The 25,703-nt window shown below is 44.9% G+C and overlaps 1 protein-coding gene across 1 annotated transcript in view; it reads right to left on the bottom strand.

Annotated features, from left to right (window-relative positions):
* Window positions 1–2,665: 2,665 nt before the first annotated feature.
* LEF1 (lymphoid enhancer-binding factor 1) overlaps window positions 2,666–25,703 on the bottom strand; it is a gene marked incomplete at its 5' end in the record, with an annotated part of 55,684 nt that continues 32,646 nt past the window's right edge. Inside the window, 7 exons of the mRNA XM_010289072.1 lie at window positions 2,666–2,714; window positions 3,368–3,416; window positions 7,446–7,553; window positions 10,166–10,328; window positions 11,042–11,164; window positions 15,369–15,459; window positions 19,501–19,633. Of these exons, the coding sequence (XP_010287374.1) occupies window positions 2,680–2,714; window positions 3,368–3,416; window positions 7,446–7,553; window positions 10,166–10,328; window positions 11,042–11,164; window positions 15,369–15,459; window positions 19,501–19,633 (702 nt within the window). The remainder of the gene's footprint in view (window positions 2,715–3,367; window positions 3,417–7,445; window positions 7,554–10,165; window positions 10,329–11,041; window positions 11,165–15,368; window positions 15,460–19,500; window positions 19,634–25,703) is intronic.

Raw genomic sequence — 25,703 nt, 5'->3', positions numbered from 1 at the left:
CAGCAGGCTGGCGGAGATTGCAGAACTCTGCTAAGTCCTAAACAGTGAAGCTGTTAAGAAGCCTGCTGCTGCGTACAGCCCCAGGAAGAGGAGCAACTTAACATTACCACCTTGACTTCACCACTCAAATAATGTCCAAACCAAAAAGCAGGTTAGAGGTCCACCGTAAAAATCAGTTATGTGCTGAAGTGTTCTTGGACAAAACAAAACCCCAACAAAACACCCAAAACTTTCACAGTATTTGAAATCATTTCTGTTTGCATGTCTCTTCCGTTACTTTCCTCTGAACATCCCACTACACAACCCTCCCACCATTTCATCCTTCTCACTTACATCACCATAATTACAGCCCTGCTGATCTCTCCTTTGTGCTGATCTCGAGATTCTTTCTTTGGTCTTGCCACCTACTCATTTCTGATTCTTCTCAGATAACAGAACGCTTGTCTCCTTCCCCGACCTCCCACCCTCCTTCACCCTCTTCGTTGCACCATCCATAGGAGTAAGAAAGCTAGTGTTTTCCTGTCTTCAAGAGCTCTTTGCGGCACTCACTGAAAGGCATTCCCAAACTTATTATCTCCATCCAGTAGAGACTACAACAGCTCTGCTGTGGGCCTAGTAAGATATTACGCTTGTGGGCAAAACAATTCTTTGGATTAGGCTTGCAAAGGGCAAGAGTCTTAACCTTCAGAAGTTTACTTTGAAGTCTGGCTGATTCAGGTTCCCTAAATCATTCTGCGCATTTACTTCCAGCTAGAGCACATCTGTACGTCTCCAGTGGAGAGCATTCACTCGGCACGCAACATTTAGTGAGGCTGCCTACATGAGCATATATGGAGTCAACAGCACATTCCCCCTTCGGTGGAAGAAGGTATCTACTGTTTTCATACTCTGTTATAAATTGCAGAACGACAGAGAGACAGGTATTAGCTACAGTTTCCACACCGTTCCTGAGCTTAAGGGGAAGGAAGGCAGAGGTAAAAGGCAAAGGGAGAAAATCCACACACTCAGAATATTCATCCTCTCCTATTTCTACTCATCCTCTACTATGGAAAACGCAAACAGAGAAACTCCAACAAAAGTAGTTCAGTGTAGGCAAGACAGTCATCCTTAGTCTGTAAGGCATCCAAGAAACCAAATATCCCCTGGTTTTTAACTGTCACTTCAACCTTAGCTGTATTTCAATCCTAAATGAGTGCTCTGAGTCAATTCAGATAAAAGTATGTGTGTTTTTCTTACTGGTACTGTGTTAACATCAGAGGGTAAAATACAACAATCATGGACCTGGGCAACTAAGCTGAAATATCAATTATAAAACTCAAAGTTAAATCACTTGCCTTTTTTTTTTAATAGGTACAATACTTACAGCAGTTATTGTAACTAATGATAATTTACAGCTACATTTGTTGTATAGGCTAAGGAACCCAAGTGCTGCAATCCACAAAATAAGCAAGACTCAGGCATATTGCGAAGAGCAAGACTGCCTGCTTGCCTGAAAAACTTTTGCTTTAGCAGGAACAAAAAAAGAGCATGCACTTGCCTTTTCGCTTTACTTCTGCTTTAAAAACAAACCCCGAAACTCTTAAACCCAACGAAGGTTAGACTAACCAGCATAATGGCAGAACTACAGAAGAGGCCTGAATCATGCTGACTGACTGACAGCTGACACACTGCACAGAGCAAACAACTTGTCTTTCTCTGGCTGAAAGTCCAAGCAGAGCAGAGGGCCAACGGCAGGCTGCTCTGCTGATCGCTCTCTGAGTGCCAAGAGGATCATGTGGCCAGAAAAGGCAGAGGGAGAGGAGATAAAGAGCCCATTTCTGTTGTAATGCATAGGGGAGTTTAGAAAGTGTTTGGTTTTTTACATGGAATTCTCAGGGATCTCCCAAGAGCAGTCTGGGTTAATTAGACAGTGTAGAAGCAACTATTATGTCAAATGAATGCCATTCTTACTAGAAAACATATCACACAGAGGAAAAGAAGGACCAGCCTTCCAACGCAAACACTGAGAAATGAGCATTTCGCTGTGGTGCTGTGTGCACTCACAAGCAGACTAGATGGTGTTACTAGGCACGTGTAATCACTAGTCCTTCCACCTTCTGTGCAGATGATGTGATATGAAGAGGGAAAACACACACTGGAAATGAAACAACAGAAAAAAAAAAAATCAACCTGCACCACACATGAAATATTACTGTACAGTTGAGGGAGAAACTCCTGCTATAACTGAAATACAGTCCCATTTTCTTAGCAGATGTTTTGTTAGTATACAGGTGAATAAATCTGTAACAACTGTACCCAGCCAGCCAGCATCTTGTAGACGTCAGCACATAAAACGCACTCTGAAGCCAGCGCCTAACCTGCTCTTACGAACTGTGGCAGTCTGCTGGCTGGGAGGGTTTGCACTGCTTAATAAACCCATCCCTGTGCTTCACAGGCAGACTTGCAGCACGTCAGTGAGGTATGGTCAGTTTGAAAATATTAAGGTTAAGTAGTGAAATGGTGAACACCTAATAGATAGCCGGTATAAAAACCATCAGTAGTCAAAGTAACATTAGCTTTGGGATATGATACTTCTGCAATTTTTGCTAAATTCATATTATTGTATAAAATTTATAAGAAAGCTTATTTTACAATTCAGTTTTATCATCAGGAAAGCTTTAGAGATGTTCTTACCATGCTTCAGATGTAGGCAGCTGTCATTCTGGGGCCTGTACCTGTAGAAAATTGTTTTCCTTTAACAAATTTCTGTTACAGAGCTTTTGCACATTCCAAATAAGTTTGTTTGCTACAGTATTACATGGATTTTTTGATGCGTTTTTGGTTTTGTTGTTTGGTTTTTTTATGGTTCTTATACCAGCCATTTTTGTTGGGGAAAACAGGGTGTTTCTTTATATATATTTTACAGGCAAAGAGAAGACCTCACTGATGCTTTTAAGCCAACCTACTAGGCAGCTGTTAGTGTACACAGAAATGTAAAATACAGCGATAAAAAAATAGTGGCTACAAAAAGGTCAGTGTGAAGTTTCTAGTGTCCAATAATCCCACACAGTATTTGAGACACAGTTATATCTAAGGATGATACAACATTGGTTGAGGAGAAAAGCACAGGTAAAGCAGGACCGTGATTGCAGCAATGCGTAAGTTCAGCCAAAGATGTGGATGCTGTCAGGACTGCTGCACAGAAAGGCGTAAGGGAAAGGAGACACGTATTGTGTTAATTTTCACAAGCTTGCATTCAAAGTGAAGTATCTTAAAACATCCATCAGAAGCAAGTGTAGAGAAAAGCATGTAAAAATTAACTAGCGCAAGCCCTGGTTTCTAAAATATTCCTGAAGTGAATGGTAAGTAAGAGTTGGTCATGGCCTACCTGATGCTGATTCCTGCAACTTTTCTCTCTTCCTCTTCTTTTTCTTCCCCTGAAAAATAGGAAATTTTACTGTACCATTACATGCACAGAACTCTTTTGTTGCTCCCCCACCTCACAGTACAGAAACAAAAGCCATCTGGACACTGAGAAAGCAGTTAGGAAAAAAGCAATTGTTTTCAGGGTAGCTAAAGCCTTTTCTAACCCACTTCCAATTGTTTCAATGCTAACAAGCTTTGCTCTCAGCATCTATGGAGAAACGCACACGTGAGCAATATACGTTTTTATATCCACATGGAATTACAATTTCTGGCAGTTTTTCAAATAACGCTGGCAGCCGCAAGCATCTAAAAGACTTCTCATGCTTAATAATCTGATGACACATATGTTGATATCGTAATTTATGGCTCTTACAAGAACTATTCACACATTCAGATACTTACAGTGTCATACATGGCAACAGCAGACAGGGTGTTGAAAGTACCTAGGACGACCACGACTTGTCCCCAGGGTGCAAACCAACCAACTACAACCGTTCTGATAATGCTTGTACCTTAACAAAAGCCAAGTCTCATATGGCTGTGCCTGAAGAACGCGCTGTGCAACAAGCAAGCAGCAGACTGCTGTACAGCGCAGCACCCTTAACGTGACTGAGGTGCAGGACAGAAATGGATGTCTGGCAGCTGTCTTTCTTGGATACCACACTGGCACCAGCGTGCCGGCGCAGGCTCAACGTGCCAACCCACACGCTCAGCCTTCTCCTGCACCCCCATCTACAGAAAGGGCCAGAGCTCCTGGTTCGCACAGTCTTTCAGGAAACAGAAGGTCAGTTTAGACCCACAATTTTAAACCTCAGTCATCTTGCATCGCCCTAATTGCCACTTTGATATTCCTCCATATGACTTCTCTTTATTGTCAGTCAAAGCTTTTTTTGTTGTTGGTGGTTTTTAAAAAGTTACATCCACTTATATTTTAAGGGAGCCTTCAAGCTGCCAGGACAGGCTCTAACAGAAGAGCTCTGGCAAACCTTGGTGCAGTTGCTGTAAGCGGGATTGCAGCCTGCTGTCCATCCTTCTGCCCCCCAGCCAGAGGTTACCTCACTCAGCACAGCTGGCAGCCGTCAGCGCGTCTCCCGGCTCAGACTGCGCCACAGGCGGCAGCCACAGACTGGAAGGGCTGAGGTGGAGGGACGCACCTTTCCATTAGCTAGCTCTGCAAGGCGACGGGACGGGCAGCAGGTGATGCGAGAAACCCTCTCAAACCACTGCAGCGCTCACTGATGGGACAGCAAGCGAGGGCTCCAAACAGGCTATGGTATGGCAGATGGATTTATGTAGTCTCCAGTCTGCTCCGACAGTCTGGGCCTGCCCGACTCGAGCTCCTGTCCTTATTCATCCTGAGGCTGGCAAGAGGGCTGGCCAATGCCTTCTAAGTGAGCTCCCAAAGATGGGACCAAGACTAGAGGTTAGAAAGCAAATTTCAAGGGCTCTGCGAAACTCACAGCAATATGCTTCATCACTTACGCACCAAGGCAATACTTCTTTACAGAGGAAAGTGCAGATGTTAACATGCAAAAATCATGGGAAGAAAATTATGTTTTATTCTCTATGGCAGGCTGACTTCAAGTGCTAAAACATACTGAAAGCTGATCTGAGATCCATCTATAAGACAACAGAGGAACAGAAGGAAAAGGCTGGGCTGAAAACTAGTTGTCAGCATTCCCAAATGAGGTAGTTTCTGAGAACTCCAGCACACACAGACACCATCACTTTGTGAAAATGCTGTCCTCCTCGTGACTATCACACAACTTTGCAGGACTACTTTGGGTGTCCTTAATAAAAACATAATAAAAAGCACACGGATATTGTCAACAGTTGGATAGCAATACTTCACATTTTCTTGAAATTTCTGAAATCCTGAATAACCAGGCAAACAAAAATATAAAAATGAAAACCAAGTAGTACATATTTTTTAATTGTACTTTTTTGAGAAATTCAGACACGTGAAACAGAAGAGTCACCCCTACGTCACTTCCAGCTCTCAAATACTGCAGTAGTATCTGTGCTAAATGAATACATTTTCATTTTTTTGACTGCTCAAGTTAGAAAAAACGAAGAGGGAAAAAAAAGGATCACATATACCTTAAAAGGTTTCAGTGATAAAGTGTGATCTACAATGATCACCTCCTCACCACCACTGCAACGAACGTGTGCATTCCTGGAGAGGCAGAGAGCAGGATTGCAAGAGGAAGCTAGCAGAGTTCTCCATTGTAACATATAGGACTGGAGTATGTCAGAGCTATACTTCCGCACAGGATGTAGGTTGGAAGTATATCGAAGAGGGAATTCATATGTGCCACCTTACACACTCCGAATGTCTATCAAGGCGTTTAAGAAACCGCAGGTCCACTGCTTGTGCTGTATAGCAGTAGGCTGTGGCAAAACACTTTAGGTTCTCAAAGTCAACATGACCGAGCATCACAGGACAATCTTGAAGGCTGATGTCCAGTAAGCATGAGCTGCCAAGGCTCCAAAGTGTTTGATTTTCCAGTAAGTAAGCTCAAGACAATTGAAATCCCCTTGTCTTCAGAGAGTAAGTCACTAAGGCCCAATTTGTTTCCAGGTATATTTCAAGACATCTCTGTTGACATGGTCTGGTTACTGGAAATAAACCCTACCTGCGTCAGGTCACGACAGCTCATTTGCTAGAAAAGATCACAGAATCACAGAATCACTAGGTTGGAAAGGACCTTCAAGATCATCAAGTCCAACCATTAATCCAGCGCCACCATGTTCCCTAAAACATGACTCGAAGCGCCACATCCACACGTTTTTTGAACACTTCCAGAGATGGCGACTCCACCACCTCCCTGGGCAGCCTGTTCCAATGCCTGACCACCCTCTCACTGAAGAAATTTTTCCTAATATCCAATCTAAACCTCCCTGGCTGTACAAAACCAGCAGAAACAAGCTGCTAGGGCTTACAGTAGTGTCTGTGCTTACAAAAGCAGGCATGGATGTCAGCAAGACCTAAGGATTTGCTTCAGAGATGATGATGTAGTCTCTGTGTCAATGCCTTCCATGCCAGAGATCTCCCTAAGATATTCTCGCTTACAATGAAAATTTTGTTTAAGCTGAACAGTAGCTGTGCTGGATTGGAAACGTAGGGTACTTCTACAGTTTCTGTGAACATTATATTTAGATATCTCTATCTTTAATGTCCACAAGACATCACGGAAGTAGAGAAATACTACTGTCCACCTAATACAGATGGAAGTCTGAGCCAGATATAGCATGTACACTTCCTATCACAGTAAATAATGCCACAGCTGATGGGAAGATGGAAAGGAGCCCAGATCTCAGGCTAACATCAGTCTCTCAGGATTGCAGCTTGAGAGTTTCATAACATAAGACTACACTGACAGCTCATTGTAAGCACAATAGTATAATTGTGCAGTGCAAGCTGTGCAACAAAAAGCTTGTTTGACATTTAATTATAAAATAAGAGTAATTGTAATAAAACTTCTTAGCTTCACCAAATGGCATAAAAGCAGGATCTACCATGAAGTTTACTTATACAAATTTTGCAGGCTTTATTTCAGAGACGGACCATTCTGAATTACTTTCAGCTAAAGTTCAGTCTGCATTAAGACCCCTGGGCTTTCGGTTCTCTTGAGACACACCCCTTTTTTGCTTAGGTCTAGAGAAGATTTCTGGATAGCAAGTGATTGAACAGAACATTATGGAAAATTCACAGCTGTACAGTAGAACATAAGCTTTCAGTCAGTACTGGGCATTGCCTTGGGGGGGGTGCGGGAGGCCGGAATTGCTTTCCATGTTAATTTTTTCCCCCTCAAAAACTGTGACCTTCATGAGAAGGATTTCAACAACAATAACAAAATCTCAAGTCTTTTGGATGCTTGAAGTTCAAACAAATATAAGGCTTATGTTATATGTTTGTTCATCATCCCTCCATCCAGAATTTTCCATAAGTAAAGAGAAAAAGAAAGAAAGAAAAAAAAAGTTAGATAAAGGAAGTTAATTTAAAAAAAAAAAAAGCAGCCGTCAAGTGACCGACTTACATAGTTGTCTCTTGCAGACCAGCCTGGATAAAGCTGCATGTGTAGCTGCCTTTCTTTACGAGCTAGTTCATAATATTTCGCTTGTTCTTCACGGGAGAGAGCATGCCACTGCAAACAAAATAAACATAGCATTAGCCTAGGAAATAACTCACACCTAGACAACAGATGACATGAGCAAGTGTTTTTGTCACTTTGATTCAGTCCTTCCACACTGCAAAAATGAAATTCATGACCAATTACAAGCACCGTGTTTATTCACCAACTTTCAGGCATTTGTCAGCTCTGCAACTGCAAGACAAAAAAATCATTTATGGAAACAGAGCTCACCGAATAATCTGCTCACAGAACCATGCTCTCCCAACATTACTTTAACCCCCGCCCCCCGCCCCAAGAAAAAAAAAACCAAACAAACAGGAAAAAACCCGCAAACAACCAAAAAAACACACTTTGGCTCCTGACAAAACAGAAAGGCTTTTAAAGGGCAGCAAGTTCCCTGTCTTGTTTTTAAGCACACAGGTTTTCAATGCCAACACAGAGGGCTTTCTCGGCACCAGCAGGCTTCAGTTCCAAGATCCACCTCTAAGTATTGAGCTTCAAGGTACCTGTTTTCTGATTTCTTCTTCTTGTAATAGAAGAAAATGGCAACTGCAAAAAGTTTCTAAAATAGAGAAACCACAGAATTGTAGTCTTCCAAATTACATAAGCTGACCTCTACAGCCAAGTAGGAATAAACTTCCTGCTTTTACATACTTTAAAACCAACAAACCCCTCACAACCTGCACATATGAAAAGGCACCAGCTACATCAGTATCTTATCATTTTGTTCTTGTTGAAACATCTATTATAGACCTGAACCAAAAAAGAGTAAGGGCCTTTTATTTAGAATCAGGTTCCACTGCTGCAGCGTTAGACATGTCTTCTTATTTGACTTCGACAACATGCATGGCGAGGGCAGGGGAAAAAGATTCTGTTAAAACAAAAACAACAAAAACCCCCAACCAGACAGACGTGAAATCATTAAGACACTCATGCAAGAATAATTTACAGAACTAGGATTTCAGATCAGATCACGTCTGTATGATTTAATATGTCGTTTTGTTATATGTCAGAAGATGTGAACCAAAGCGCTTGCCTGTCTCGACCTGGCAAGTTTGATGTGTTACTGAGAGCGCAGCAATTCAGCCCATTTGCACCTCTCAAACTCCACACGTGCACTCCAAAGCTGGAAAGTAGTGAACATTATGCCGTGGCATCAGAGAGCCCAGCAGCACGCAAAGCATCAGCTCTTGAGAACAGAGGTGGCTCCTGTTCCGGAGTGGCACAGGGTATCATAAATAGTGACCGGGATGACTGAACATAAAACTTTTGATAATAATTAATCTCCATGCAATTATATTGGATAACTCATGCGTTGTTTGTACCACAGTAGAAGTGGAATTTGAGGTACTTTCACGGAGAACAGTAACTTGAAAGGAGGAGTCTAAGCTGTGGAAAAAGCAGGCAATGAAGCACTGAGGCTTTGATTCATTACTAAAACGGAGATAAATAAGCCACTGCCCTCATTCAGGCCAAGAAAACAAGGCTGACATACTAAGCAATTACGATCAATTACTGAGGAAGTGAGAATGAAAACAAGATCCTAGAGACTTGCATGAAAGAATGGAAAAGGCAAACACCAAGATGTCCTTTAAGAGGAGCTAACAAGAACACCAGAGAGAAGGCGGAAGGAATCAGGACAAGTACCAATAGATTTCTGCTCTGTTTGGGGGCGGGAGGGAAGTCTTCAGATTGTAACAGAGAAGGAGCAGTTAAGGTCATGTACTGACTTCCCACTTAAAAAGCACAGGGTTTTCAGAGAGTTGCAGTGCTTCTCAATACTGCCTTAGTCAGTGGTCAAGGAGAGGGGTTCACTGAGCAAGGGGATTTGAATAACCCCTACTCAAACTCAGACCAATACAAAAGTCATCCCTTTTCTCATTTCCGGGGCAGTCAAGGGCAAAATGGACATTTACCTCTGCTGCTTTCCTTTGGAAGAACAACACTGACTGTGAACATGAAGTTTGTAATTGTGGGTTGGCCTGCATGTTTGTTTTCAGAGCACAGAAAGAACAAAACACTCCTACAATGCCAGAGAAGCAAACGGCTCTCAGCAAGCCTCTGGGACACATACCAGGATCATCAGTACTTGGCTGTTTACTTTAGAGACACAATTTAACTGGACAAGTGTCTGAGCAACCTGATGTAACTGGACCTGCTTTGGGCAGGCGTTGGGACTAAACAACCTCCACAGGTCCCTCCCAACCTACGTGACTTTACAATTGGACCATGTTATATTCACTTTTGAGTTCCATCTCCACTGGCATCCAGTGTTCATCTTCAAATGATCCCCTCCTGCTCTGATGGATGCCAGCCTAAGGGAGGACCCAGAAGGTGATATGAATGCTCCTGCCATGTGTGAATGAGGATATTTCATGCCTGAGGTGCTGACACCATGACATGAGAGGAACAGACACCAATTTGATGATGTTGCTAATGCTGAAAAAAGAAAATCAAGATACTCCTTTTATTTTTAGTTGCACGTTTTATCTTCTATAGCTAATTTGATAGTTGCACATTAGTTAGCACCTCAAGCAGAAAGTGAGCCATCACACCCAACTAAAGGGAAACACACACACAAATTAGCAGCACACGTAAGGGCACATGCACCATCCTTTACATACCCTTCTGCCAAGAATCTGGTTGATAGCAGCGCTTTCTTTCAGAGTACACTCTGCTACAACGTTCGCTCTCATTTCTTTCATGTACAACATGAAAGCATTCAGAGGTTTCTTAATATGAGGTCTTTTTGGCTCTTGTTCTTTTCTCTGTTCATGCTGAGGCTTCCTAAAACGTGGTGGGGGAAAGGGAAAGGAGGGGAAAAAAAGCATCCATTTACCTTCAGCCTAAAAAACCCCAATGGAAAATTATCAACCTGTGGTTACAGTAGCATTAAGTAGTAAGAATGAGAATTTCAGTGGTCATGTCCCATCTGCTTTCATATCTTCTCAGAGAACTGACTTAATTTAATACTCAGGAAGGACATCAGGTTGACATTCTCTAGCAAGTAACATCTGATCTGTGAATTTGCTCCAAATTCCTTACCTGCCTCAATTCTCTCTTTGAATGGCTATCCTAGAGGACCCTAGAAGGCCACTGCTACAGGCAGGAGGCTAGCTCCTCATCCACTTCTTAGGCCTTTTGCCTTTTTGTACTAAGCGAAAGGGCTACTTTTTACTAGTAGATTTTGCAGTTAAGACCTTTTCCAGCCGAATTTTGTGAGTTCACACTCAAGCAATATCCACAGGTAGACAGGTCCATGATCACATCTGAATCAAGATGACTGTTGCTGATAGCTAAGAAGTGCTGTACTGGAATGAGAAATGGCTTCATAACTCATTACTCTTCCCAAACACTATCCCACATCTACTGTTTTAGTTATAGGAGAAGAGTTAAAATTCAAAGAGGACATGAAAGCCACTTTTTTGAACCTCCTTGACTGTTCTTCATAGTTCTCAAACCTTTATAGATTAAGGGCTAGTGCAGAAAGGCAGACTCACACATGCATTAGCTCACTGTCGTTGTGCGGATGTTCTTGTTTTACTTGAGGTGTTACAATAGCTGGGTGAGGGATTCCAGTTGTGTGAGGGCCTGGAGGACCAGGAATCATGTGATGTGAAAACCTAAAAGAGAAAACAAAGGAAGGTTTGTAACCCTATTGAAGACAGGCATCAAACACTTATGACAGCAGCAGGATGCCCCAAGAATGCAAATGCTAGAGCTTGCAATGGAAGACAATTCTTTAAGAGCGCATGAAAAATATTTGGCTAAGATTTGTGCATTGTGGCCCACTTATTCAAGAAAAAAAACAAGCAAACAAATCGGTCAACATTTTGGTTGTAACTAAGTTTCTAAGTTGTAATTAACTTTCAGGCAAACAGTTTTAGCAATGCACAGGAGAAACATTTAATGGTTGTACTGTTGCATTGACTAGCAATAAAAATACACATTTCTTAACCAAAAACTGTATTTCCACACCAAGATATAAACATTCTTAAAATATCCACCACCAGCCAATGCAAAGGAGGGAACTGCCATGCAGCAACAAATAAAATAAAATAAGAGTCTTTTCAAGAAGTCCCTGATGGCTCTCTAAGGAATCTCTTACTTTAAAAAGTACTTAAGCTAAAAGATTTTAACACCACTGCACCTAAATTCACTATCCTTTCCTCAAACGCTTAAAATAAACGAAAAAAATCCTGCACTCTGGAAGAAATGGGGGAGGGGGGAGAGACTTTTGTCCTAAATAAACCTTCCTTTTGTTTGTACAAGAAGGAAAATGGTACGGAAAACCAAAGTACCACTACCTCAATCATCCCACCCTACTAACCCAGGTCATCCTCAAGGACAGCTGAGATGGAACTCGAAGGTGCTGAGCACTGCAAGCTCAAGCACAGCAGAAAACCTGCATGCTTTATTTTGAACTGGTGGAAAGCACCATTAACATCAAAAGCAAGTTCATGCTCCAAAGGTTTGCTGAATGAGTGCTGGTTAAGGAATCACATCCAGCCTCTCCTTTCTCCATTCCCAAGTCACCTTGCCCTTTTCCTTCATGCCATCAAAATAAAGCAAGCACAAAGCCCTGTAACCAAATCAGGTCATTTTACTATGGAGAAAGAATGGGATTTCTTGCCAATCACCCTGACATGCTTATCATTCCCCTGTAAAGAAGTGAAGGGACAGTGATAATCCAGTGGAGCCCACACAAATAGAGGCAAGAGGACCCACCACTTATCAAGTGGCCTATCTTAAGTCCCCATGCAAGAGGATGAGTCTTCTACAGGTCACACAAAAAACCCCCAAGAATGGTACATTGCAACCTTGTGTACACCAAGCACAGGATGCAGAAGCTGTCTTTAGAGTGCAAAAGCAGAGGAGAAGAGGTCTGGAGTGTGTCATGGCCAAGTCTCAGTTAGCATTGCTTGCTTGCACTTAGACATAAAGACAACCAGTACTGCCTGATTCACACACCAGTACAAATACACTGTGCTGGCATCCCGTGCCATTAGTGGCTTTGGGCTATGAAATACCTACTTGCGAGCAAGTTTCCACACGGAGTGATACCTAAATGATTCAAGACTAATTACCAACAACTTTAAAATTAGAACTAGAGAACGCAAACTAGAGCAACAATCCACCTGGTTGTATACTTGCATGAACAAAACCCACGGATGCACACTGTATGTTGCATCTAGAAATGAACTAACGACTCATTTCAGATGAAACAGCTCAATTAATTGTTGACAATTCACTGGTGCTCCTAATTGCAATACTTCAGAGACTGCCAAGAAAATGCCGAATGAGACCAGTGTGGGATCCAGGCAAACTGTATTTACACAAATATGTTAAATAAAAATGTACGCATAAAGTTTTAGCTGACTGAAAAGCAAGCAAAGGCAGACCAAGATGCAAGCAGAAGAGCAACTTGCCCTCTAATGCCAGCAGTTACTCCCCAGTCAGTCATTCACCTCCTACACCTACCTGGACATGGAAGGGTCGACTGAGAGTGAGGATGGATAGGGCTGCCTGAATCCACTCGAGATGGGATATACAGGCTGACCTTGCCTGAGGTCACAGAAGAAAGGCACCCATCAATCATACGATACGGTATTCGGTAGTTATTCTAGAGTTACAAGCACTTGATGGGAACTCGGTACTAGTCACAAAAATATAGTAATAGGTAACACTTTCGAGAGTTCTGCTGTATTCAAAGCTAACGAATACTTGACACTTTGGACTATCTCCCTTGCTATTGAAAGATTCCCAATCTGGGTTTCCACTGGGGAAGAAAGCAAAACAACCAGCCTTCCTCACCCAGAGCACACGTGCACGTACACACTCACACATGCATGCACGCACATTCTCTATCTCTAGCCCTCTCTCACCTAGTTTTAAAAACACTGGAATCAGATTTGGTTAACTAGCTCTTAGGAAAGCGGCATTTTATTCCAAACAGTTCTACTGTAGATCAGTGCAAGAACACCAGACTGAATTGTCACACCTTTTGAACAGTTTTATTAAGTCTTTGAAAACTTAGGACTCTCTCTATTTGCATCTCTACCGTGTGGTGCACATGGCCAGCTTTTCTAAGCAGAAGTTTATTTGATTAAAAAAAGCCAAACAACCCACAGCCACCTAAAAGCCCACCACAACACAAGTCCATCTTAACCACTTACAAGTTCAAACTCTGCAATCCGGTAAAAGAAGCTTGTGTGAAATTCTTACCTCCTTTATACTCCCACATAATGCAGAATATTTTGTCACCAGCCTGTTATTTGTGCTTTCTAGTTTTTATCATCATCACTACATTTTGGTTACTTTCAGTTAGCAACGGTTCAGATCGTGACTACAATTAATACCCTGAAGCAGCACACTATGGTAATGAGAACAAACACCAGTTCGGCCCAAACACATGAACCAGCCCAGAAAAACCACCACACACATCAATCCAATTCAAACAGTTATTTATTGATTGGCAGATCAGCTTTCAGAGGGGAAAGAAAAAAAAAAAGGGATAATTGCCTCTGTAAGGTCCAGGATACAGGTTTCACACTTGGAGTACATAACTGGAAATGAGCAGTGCTCGAAAGGAAGGGGGGAAGGGGGGAAAAAAAAAGTGGTGGAGGAAGTCTCAGTAGCGCTACCGCACAGAAGACAGCTGGAAGCCGTACAGCATAAGGGACGGCTGGGTATGTCCTGCTGTCAGCAAGCGCTGCTGAACGCATCCCCAGGCCCTATAAGATCGGATCTCATCTCTCCTCTTCTTTCTCTTTTCCCTCTTCCCTCCCCCCAGCCACTGCATCGAGAAACCATTCAAAAGAAATGATTGGCCACATCTGGAAAAAGAATGCCAGGAACTGCCTGGCGCTGGGGAGTCAGCCGAGCAGCAACGGATGGGGAGGCACGGGAAAAAAAAATAAGAGGGCGAAAAAAAAAGTCAGATACTTCCATCTTTTAGTTTGGTATCTGATAACAGTTTGTTCCAAAAGGCACGTGGCACTTCCTGAAAGATTTGTCAGCAATACAGCATTTCACCATCTTCTGCTCTCTATTTTCTTTGCCTATTGTCATCTGGATCATGTTTCCCTCCCATAAACACACTAAAAAAAACAAATCTGCATCGCTCATTGCATGGGCACAGATTAGTCAAGACACAGATTCTAAAGCACTGAAATTGTTGCTGAGTTTCCTTATTCCTTGCTCCGATAGATCTGAGGGCAAGTACCTATCTACCCCAAGCAGACATGAAGCATGCTGCCAAACTGATGACTCTGAAAATACCATGTGTTTCCTCCAAAAGGAAAATGACACCCTGAATGGCAGGGAAAGATCCTGAGAGGGCTACTATTAGCAAGAGCAGCAAAACCTCCCAATGACAGAGGCTTCCCTCCATACACAAACTGTAACAAGCAGCAGACTACAAAAGTTTGTTTGCCATTTTGGGGCAGTTTCAAGATTTCCCGCCCCCCGCTTTCAAAGTTCCTTCTTACCTCCCCTCCGTAATTGCAATTTTGTTTATTAAAAATCTACCTTTAATTCCTTGAGAACTGTTTTCTGCTATCTTTCCAAATGCCAAGAGCCACAAATCTGAGCCATAAGAAATATATAGACTTCAAAGTGAAATCTACACATTTCCATTTCTGTATGTGTTCAAAAACGGGATTCAATTCATTTCAAAGATCGATATTTTTTGATCTTTTCAACTAAAATAACGTAGTAATTTCTTACTGCAGTGACATTCTTATTTTGTAAATGCTGCAATTGATTCAACAACAGCAAATGGTGTGAACATGCACCTTTGTCTGAAAAGAAGCTAAAAGATCTTACCAGCCAAGAGGTGGTGTTATCTGTCCAACCCCCCCTGGAGACAAGGGATAGAAGGTAGGGAGATCAGGAGCTGGAGGATGCCTGGACAAGCCTGTTAAAGAGCACAGAAGAATGAATGACTTTCCCCTCAAAATACTACACAAGCTACAGTTCACAGCTAACACGGCCAACACTATGACAGAATTAGTGCTCCTGAGAAGAAATAATCACCTTCTGGTTACTATTAAAAACAAAAGGCTACCCATGCTACCTTTAAAATAATAAATAACTTTCACATGATATTGCATTTCAAAGGGAAATACTGGAAAAAACAAAGTGGAAGGAGGGTATGAATGTATGGGTAAGGGCCCGCACAAGTTTAGATCTCCTGTAAAGCATGTTAGGCAATACTGTCCTCTCAATGGTTTCACCAAACCCTATCGGATCCTGAGGACCTCTTCTAACACAGCATGAAACAAGAGGAAAATAAAGCATTGTCAAAGAGGCAGTGCAGCAGAGCTATAGATTAGGTAAATTGCTACTTGTACATTTTCACGGGTTCCCTTATGGATTCACCAATTTTGGAAACTTGCTACCACAGAGGATCAGTGGTTAATTAAGAACCATTTTCAGGCCTGTAATGGTCACACTTGATATGATTCATTTGGCTTCCAATTGTCACTCCAGCTCCAACTAAGCTCTTCATCAAGTTGACTCCTGTGGGCTCCAAGGTCAATCTGTTTTGCATTGGTAGTATTTCATGGAAAAATAGGAGTCCCATCAGAAATGATCCATCACATTCCCCAGAACACAGAGTCCTACAACTGCAAGAATCACCTCAAGATTAAAGCTTAATCCTTATCCCAAAAGGGTCCACGGTCTCCATTCTTCACCTAAACCTCATGCCCCCAGGAGACATGGAATTACGGTTGCAGAGGCCACAAAGACATCGGTTTATTTAAATGTGTTTGGGGAAGAGGGGGATGAAGCAGAAGGAATTGTTAAGTCTACTTCACATGTTAAATCAGCTGCTTTAAAAGGGCATTAAATATTTATGTGGTGACACTCCAAAGGTCCAAGACTGAGCGTGTGCTACCTTGAGACTTGGTTTATAGATTGATGCTACTGATTTATTTCCCCCCCTAGTTTGTATTTAAATCTTCTGAATTTAATTATAAGATTTGAAGAGTATCTTTCGAGACTGCACACAGGAAAGGATGGAAAATACTGGTGGTGTTACTGTCTCAAAAAAGCTAAATTCTCAGCCTTGGGACTACAACCTGAGGAGCATATTTTTGGCCAGTTGTCTTTTCAAAGGTGTACAACAGCTGGTGGCTGACAGGAGAGGGAACACATTATATATCCCAGGGTTCTTATGTGAAAGTTATGTGAAAGGGAATGCTTTTTTAGAGCAGGTTTTAAAAAAAAGAAGAAAAAGGTGAAAGACAATCCCAGCCTGTCATTCTCATCTCTGGTGATGGCTGATGCTCCTGAGAGTGATGACACAACCTTACCCCTGCCAGACCGAGACCCCTTCTACATAAGGAGCTGGGTTGTTCCTTCCCCAAAACCCGCGTTTCTGACCCATAGGATGACGCTGCTCTTTCTGCACTAACGCACAGGGGTTATCACTAGTGCAAAACTTGTGGCCACTTACTGTCAGCTACCTAATGCCCAGCAGGAACATACACAGCTACCGCACAGCCAGTGCTCTGCAAAGCAAGATCTTGCTCATGAGAGGGTTAAGGAAAAAAAAAAAAAAAAAGGAAGAAAGAAATGACTGCCTTTAGAAAGGCGGTGGCTGCGTGTCCATCCCAAAGTGCCTGGGGTGCAAGAGGCAGTGCTGCAGGCAAGCTGCTGTGGACACCCTCGTCAGGGGATTTTGGTGGGAGGAGGGCACCCTGGGATCAGGGCTGGGGTGCCAGGGCAGTGCCTCACTCCAGACCCACAGTGGGAGGCGAGGACAGAAACAATGGTCAGAGGCATTTGGCAGAGGACCTGAGGAGGGGGGGGGAATCCTTTCTTTCCAGCAACTTCATTGGCCACTTCATTGGGGCTGTTCCCACATGCCAGCGGCACCGAAACGGGGAGTATGGAAAGACCACACACATCAAGGAGACCGTCACAGCCAAAACCAGAAGTCTCCAGCCTGCGTCCCCATCTTTGCCAGATGCTGAGCAGAGCAGAGGGACTGAGAGGCCATTCATGAACACCGGAGGGGCATGAGCTCTGCACCAGAGATGCCCCTGGCCGCCCTCCGGCAGAGCCCGTCTCTATGCTTGAGCTCAGGGACGTGAGTGGTGCAACACACTGGGGCTGGACAGGGGAGAGGGCATGAAGAGGGAGAGGGGACAACGGGCAGCAGAAACAACAAACCGGATGTTGTTCAGCTTGAGTCTGCAGCAGACAACTACAAAAACAAACCAGGGGTCAAGGCAAAGAACTAGGGCGCAGGAGGGCAAACCCATCATGCAGTAAGTGAAAATCTCGAGCTCACAAACTGCAGGAGCACGGTATGCCCCAGCCATCACAGCCAGCCTGTGCAAGAGGTGTAAATCCTGTTCTCTGACACACAGCACCCCTGGGATTTCAAAGAACGAGCGTGAACATCCTTCTCCTGGGCACCAATGCAAAGGAGAAAGACAAATGAGGACAGGAGGTCTCCATTTGCCTCTTCCAACTCTGAAAATGATACTATACGTGTATTTACAGCCCAGGCTTTCCAGGCAGAGTGCTTTTTGTATTCTCCCTTCCTAAAAAAAAAAAAACAACAAAACACACAACCAGCCAACCAATTAACAAACAGCAAAAAACACAGAGCCACAAGGCCATGGTATTTTCTGGATGTAGCCCATGTTATTATCTACGTAGCAAGGCCAAAACAAAAACTAGGCATTTGGGGAAAGTCACAACTAAAAAAAGTCTCTCTCCCTGCACAATGGTGGCTAGACACCTCTCCAGATAAATGGGACAGCTGTGCATATGGATGTGTGCCCAGACAAAGCAGAGCTTCATGATCTTGTCAGCTAAATGTCCCACCACGTGGTGGGACAAGTAAGTGCTGAGAGAGGCAGGGAGAGGCACCCTGCAAGGACCAGTCCGGCACACAGACATCCTGACTACAGCGAACACCTTCATAAACCCTCTGCTCCCTCTCCTTCCCTCCTCGCCACCAGCTCTCCTACCACCTCCTCCTCGGGTGCTTACCCAAACCCCAGCTCAGATCCGTGCTGACAGGGGTCAGTCCTCCCCTTGCACCCCCCCAACCACCATCACACCCCTCCCAGCTCCTGCATCCCAATGCAAGCAAGCACACCCTCCCCAGGAAACCCCTGGGTTCGCTGGGGTGCTGGGCAGGAGCTCTTGGTGCAGCCTGAGCTCGGCAGCTCGGAGCTTGTTGGCACTTCCCTGGGGCTGGGGTGCTGGGCAGGAGCTCTTGGTGCAGCCTGAGCTCGGCAGCTCGGAGCTTGTTGGCGCTTCCCCGGGGGCCTGCTAACTAACCCAGAGTGGGGCTGGTCTGGCGCTCCCAGATGAGGATCTGGGGGACTTCTTTTAAGGAGGCCTAGGGGTATTACTTGGACATCTAAAACAATGCTACCTGCAGAAGGCAGCAGGCATGAGAAGGTTAAAAAAATGTCATGTTTGCAAAGCCTTAAATTGTGCGGGCTCAAAAGTGTATTTTATGGGCTACGCTTCAGTTATACCAACTGACATATGGAAGAATTTGGACAGCCAGAATACAAGGACATAAAATACAGTTTTGAGTAAAAGGGAGAAAGAAAAGGTTTCAATGACACCACTACTGAAGTACTCTTCGCCCGTTTTCGGGCAGGTGAGGGATGATTGCCGTTTCCACAGCTGCACGCTGCAAGCCTTGGGCACCGCAGGGGGTGGTGAGGGCTGGCTGCTGCTTATTGAGATTTTAAAAGATCTTTGACAAGTAAACCAAGCCTGAATTATCACATTAGGACGAGCACAAAGATTTAAACAGCCAAGTTAAATATCAGCATCATGGCAGAATTACCATCTCTGAAAGCGGGCATGCACGCCTGGAACCCTCCCTCTAAAATATTACAAATAAAGCCCTATCAGCAGTGTGGGAGGCACTGGGACCGATCTGCATCCCCACTGCCCCAGGAGGGGATGGGCTCACCTTGTTTGGAGCTGACGTCAGAGGGGATGTGAGATGGGTGTGACCCTGGGGAAAAGTGCTCATCGCTGTAGGTGATAAGAGGGGTGAGGGGGTGAACCGCATGAGAAGGCTGTACCACTGGCACCTTGTTTGACTGCAAGAGAAGAAAAAAAATTAAATTAAACAGTGTTAGCGAGGTGGGGCTTCTGAATTAAAAAAGGACACTTCTAAAATGCAATTTTTACACATTTGTATTACTGAAGCAGGGTGGGGGCGGAACGGATGGACAGACACAAACTGGTGGATGGCAACCAGGTTTGCTGCCAGAATCAGCATCCTCGAACCACTGGCACCCAAGGAGGTATATGGGCGTTGAGGAAACACATGGAAACAGGTGGGGCTGGGAACAGGAGGAAAGGCGTTTCGGGAGAGGGGCTGGGGAAGCGGCGGCTGGAGAACCACAAGGCAGGAGAAGCAGCACGCCAGGCAGGCAAGGGCTGTAACCAAAGGACGGCAGAGACAGCACCCTTCAGTTACAGCCTCAGCACTTTAAAAAAAGGTTTCAAGTGCAAGTTTGCCACATCTCCAGCCTTAAGAGCAACACGAGCTTCATCGCTTTCACTCCTCCTCTCCACCGCTGTCCTGTGCGAATGCGGCACGGCGCAGCGGGGACAAGCCCCTGGCATTGCCAGAGGGTACGGTAGGCTTTTGCCCTGGCAATTCTACAAACTCCAGTTGAAACCTGCTGGTCTGTGTAGCAGGTAACTGAAAAGCCACCCTTAAAAGCCTGATTTCTTATATACGGGGTTGGCAGCAGCCTCTCAGAGGGGTCAGTTAGGGAGGAGACCCGCTGACCACCCGGGGATGGCTGGGAGGCCCCTTGCTGCATCACGCCAAGGAGAAATCAAAGTGCTACAAACACCCGAGAGGGTCCTGAAATGAGTGCCATGAAGCGATGCCCATGTAGGCCAAGACACAGGCTTCCCATCAGTGCTTCCGGCAGAGGCGTAGGGGAGGGAGCGCTCGTCATGACGCTGCCCAAAAATCACGCTCTTGGATCAAGGCTGCAAGACAACGGGACTCACTCGTCCCGACAAAATGCTGCCGTATTAAAGCTGCTTGAAACAACAAGTTGCTCTTCCCATGGCGGGATGAGACATAGCGATGATGCCGGCGTGCAACAGGCTCATCTGTACCCTGCCACTCTACCCTGCCCCTTAGCAAAAATAATTACATCACAAGCACATTTTTAATAAAAGTAAAAAAATAGGGCAAAAAAAGCTGTCCTTCAGACAGAAACACTAATAAAACTCAGCAGGGACAGCCTGTCAAATATAAGGAATTAAGAAAAAAAAATTTAAGAGCCCAATGAAATTAATTTCAAGTTCACTATTGAAGTCCCAGCACAAACAGATGTTAGGACAATACTCCAAGTACAAACCCAGGATTTCTTTGGACTTCTGGAAGCAGAAGGGTTATAAAATGGACAACCCAATTTATCGTTAAGGCCGGTGGGAGCAGAGGAAAGGGAGTAAATGGGAACCAATGCAGCATTTTCTGCTTGCCTTGTTTCCAGAGCACCACCTTAAGGAACTTGCATTAGCAGGCTGTATCTTCTTAATGTCTGACCTATCCCTCCAGTCATATAGCTCAGAATCTGGTGCCATGAATTTTTGCTAAATTATGCTATCCTTGCTCTCCTCTTAATTTTACGGTTTTCAACACAGATTTGCTTTCCTGTGGGAAAGAGATAAGAACCTGAGGATTTTAATTTAAGCTTCGGCCTTGTCTTATATTTTGCAAGATGGAGAGAGAAAGCAGCACTAGTAGGTGTTTTAAAGCCAACGAGCATTAGGTCCATTTTTGTGACCAAACAATAAAAGCAATATGCATTCTCAATAATATATATGAGTTGAGTTTTAAAGGGGATAGCTCAGACTGCTATTCATCTTCCCTGCCTGTATAAATTCAACAAAAAACAGATGCTAACAAATTTCAGATGCTTTACAAATCAAGCCACAGTCTTTAGCTACAAGACTTGTGGGCCAGCCCACCATTCAGCAATTACTTTATCAACAATAAACTGTACATTATGAATAAAGATCAAGCAATAGATGTATTTAGGTCACATACACAGCTGCTAATCAGCATTAATTTCTCAAAATTTAGTAATTAACATTTTGTATTATGCTAGATGTAATTGTCATGCATGCCGCTGGTATCAGGGTTACTTGCTTTTAGAAATCACCCATTTGTACTTCGAGCAAGCCAATCCCCGTACCCCCTCGCTCTCCAGCATCCCACAGATTGTATTTTATTTTCTAATTCTCGGCACCTTATCCCCTAAGCCCACGGCAGCGGCTTTCAACGGGTGAAGGAACCGTGAGAAGTGAGGAGAAAAGCAAACCGCCTGTCAGTGGGCTTAAAATTAACATATAAACGGGCTGTATTGCCATTAAGAGCATTTGGGGGTCTTGCAGAGCCAGAAACATGAAAAAAAAGTAACAATAAATAATAGCAATAATAAAAAGCTCTCCAGCCTGCCTGCCCCATGTCACTTTGGGAGGACCCAAGGAGCTCTGGCCACCTAAATCCTGCTGGGCACCCAGATGCGCCACTGGCTGGGGGCTCCGTGGGCACAGGCTTGGTCCCACTGAGACGACCGCAGTGATCGACACGGGGAGAAAACACAGGGTGACACGTTGCAGAGTGAAACCAGGATGAGAAAGGCCCGACGACGTATTTTCCAAAAGTCCTGTGGACTAAATCGGTTCTGCTACGGCACCTGCCCTACAAGTCAACCCAGATGGGTTACCTGGGCCCTCCTCTCAGAGAGGGTTCAGGGCAGGAGAGCAAGATTTCGTACACAGGCCCGGATGCCCCTCTCGCCCCCCTCTCCACCCTCCCACCGCGGGTTGACCCCACGCGCGCTGTCCTGCACCCTTTGCCGTTGGGGATATCTGGGTGGGGGACGCTGCCGAAGCCCCTTCCAACGCCTACTGCTGACGGCAGGCATTACCACCCCAGAGGCTTCTCAGGGCTGAGTGACACAGCCAAAATCCCACCTCACGCTGAGGTACGGTATGGTGCTCGTTAGACTCCTCCTGCTGCAGCCCATTTTCTTTGCCCATAGGCCGCCTCCTCCTCCTCCCACAAACACGCCATCCCCACTACATTCGTCTCCCCAAATCCTCCAGAGACGGTGCACACAGCTGCGGAACCAGTGAGGGGCTGACAGAGACCTGAACCCCAGGACCACTGATCTGGGTGAACGTGATCTCCACGTAGGGCGCACTGGGTCCCCCACGCTTGGCTCAGCCCCCGCTAACCAAGCCAGCAACCACCGTGGCTCTCCCTGGAACGCTGACGACATTTACGTCTAACACAGGCACAGTTCGTGGAGCACCTTTTCTTCCCAACACCACCTTAAAAATCTCCTCCTGCAAAGCCCTATCAGTCCACACGCCTTTGATGAGACAATGACGTAACTAGCCGTTGTCCTGCATGAGGTTCTTCAATATTTTAGTACAGAAGTTACACTTCATCCACCCACCAAAATGCCGTGTTTTGGCACAGGTTGCTACCCAAGCAGCTTCTAGAAACACCCTAAAGCAGCTGAGGCTGCGATTCTCATTTCCAAGACAATCTGAAGAGGTTAGATGCTTGTCAAAACGGTTGCTAACACAGCTCTGATGCAGCGTACGTGGTGTACTACCACACCGCACCACACCAGTTTAGTCCCCTTCCTTAACCTCTGGGCCTAAGCTTCTTCACGTGCCCTGGAAAGTAAAGGAAATTGAACCCGCAGCCTAGCTCAAGATCTGCAATTTGGAAAAAACAAACTTAAAAAATGAGGACCTGTGACTTACAAGCCTGAAGACCTTGTGTTATGCTTTAAGGCACGCAGGTGTCCTAACCCGTTATGAACATTAAAGATTAATGGCGAAGGGATCACCCATCGGGGGTGGGGAAGAAATCCTCTCACCGGCGGCGGAGCTCCTCCGCAAGCACGCTAACGGGGCGGCGTTACTCGCCATTTTGAATGGGCGCTGTCCTCCCACCCGCGGGGTACACTCCGAGGGAGTTCAGATGCACCCCCAGTGAGCCAACGGCAAAATGCTGCCCCTCGGATTCAGCCTGAACCCAGGAAGCTTCCCCTGACTTTTGAAAAGCAAAACTGCCAGAAGAAGACCCCAAACCCAAGCCCTCACCGAACGGCTAGCTAACACTTCAGCAAAGGCCCGCACCTGCACGGTGTCCTATATGCAACACGTGTGCAAAAACTATAAAAAGCTCAAGACAGCCACCGCAAAAATGCCTGTAGGTCAGCGCCGGGCGAGGCGGGTGTCTGGGAGCGCTCGCTGGAGCTGGGGCGACCATTTGTTCCAGCTGCTGTGCAGGGAAAGATATTAAATTAATGACCCTTCAAAGGCCGCGCATCTACAAAGGAGGTCGCAGATGGGCAGGGAGGCTCGCGGAGAGCTGCGAGCAAGCGCGCCCGTACGCGCAAGACCCAAGTGTTCCTGGGTCAACACCCAAAAGAGGTGCTGGGTTGTTTTGTTTTTTTCTCTTTCTTAAACTTCCTTAACCTTCCTTAAACATTTCCTGCTTCTAAAAAGCCAAAAAAGGCCCCAGCCTGTCTACTCTTCCTCTCCTGTCAAGAAGTTGTGCATTGGGTACAGGCACTAGCAGATGGTCTTCTCAATTCAGACTAAAATAAGCCAATTACAAAAAAAAATACGAACAAAAACGAGCGGGTCCTTTCAAAAAAAACATGGCTTCAAGCTTTTGACAACAAATGTTAAGTTCAGGGGCAAAAAAACAACAGCTCCTCCAAAAAAACCCAACCCCAAACCCTTTCACTATTGCTACAGCAGTACAGCAAAATAAAAAGACCAATGACTTGGAGGATTTGAGGATACCTTGACCTGAAGGGACAAGAAAAATCCACTTTTTTTTTTTTCACTTTTTAACTAGCTTAACTTCTAGTTTCTAGAGCCCTGAAACCACTCTTAGGCAGAAGATTCTAGCAAACCCAGAAGACATCAGTTTCAGTTGTCCTCTCGAAATAGCGATAGCATTTTAATGGCTGTACTAACCCTGCATTTATGCCTTTGCTAACCAGCTGTGGCAATAAAAATGCAAGACCGAGAAGAATGTAGTTTTGGAGCAATGTCAAAACTAGGCCCATGTCCTGGTTCATCATGAACAAGCTTTAGCACAGGGGGACCAGACCAAGAAGGAGAGAAGGTAAGAGTAAGGTGTTCCGGCCAAAAGTAGTTACCAATAGATGAAACAAGCTCATCAACACCAGCAATAATTGCAATTACAATTTGCCACCTCCCTGGAAGCCATCATACAATCCCTTTCCACAGACAACTTTGCAGAGACGCAGCAAGCTTGCTAAAGAGAAAGCTCAGGTTACTCCCTTCCCACCCCCAAACCATTTATTTAGAGCAGACAGTTTTACGTCCAAAGCCAACCTCCTTCTACGCTCTTGACACAGAGATCATCTTATGCTTAATTTTCAAAACCTTCTCCAATCGTTAAGATGGTACGATTGAGAAAAATGACATAGCAGATATGGGGGGATGGATTTGTGGCCTTACTTTTAGCCTCAGCTGACACTAAAGTGAGCCAGGGTGGGAAAGCACACCCACCAGCACACACCGCTCACAGGAAACGGGGGCTTAGGAATATAGTGATTTATGCAAGCCAAATAAAAAAGGCGCAGTCTTTTTACCCTGCTTCACAACTTGGCAATGGGAGGCCATTTATCTCACTGACCTTTTGTGCCTACAAACAGCAGGGGTGACACCCCAGGGACTTGCCGTGGTATGGAGGCAAAGTGAAATGTTGCATCCACTCCGACGTGAAGCTTTACGGCTTTGCAACTGCTAACAGTCAGAGAAAAACTAGAAACGTGCGATTTCGGTTCAGGGGGTAAACTGATGGCTAGCCAAGGTCAGAAAAAAAGTCCTCCTGGTCCCCCTTTTCCTCACGTCCTGTATGTCATCGCTTCACCAGGTGATTAAGGGGAAAACAAGAAAGTTACTTTAAGTCAGTCATTGAAGGCTTCCCCCCCTTCCCAGGACACCATGCATCAGGCGACCGCAGAGCCCCAGCATCCCAGAAGACCCCCGGGAGATGGGGAGAAGAAGGTGCCAGCGCATCAGTGGCCAAAGAAGGTACCCAGGATCCCCGCTAGAGCTTCCCGTGGTTAT

The sequence above is a fragment of the Phaethon lepturus genome, unplaced genomic scaffold, assembly GCF_000687285.1.
Source record: "Phaethon lepturus isolate BGI_N335 unplaced genomic scaffold, ASM68728v1 scaffold18846, whole genome shotgun sequence".
Taxonomy (NCBI): Eukaryota; Metazoa; Chordata; class Aves; order Phaethontiformes; family Phaethontidae; genus Phaethon; species Phaethon lepturus.
The sequence above is the reverse complement of the archived record's forward strand: the minus strand, read 5'-3'. Positions and strand labels throughout refer to the sequence as shown.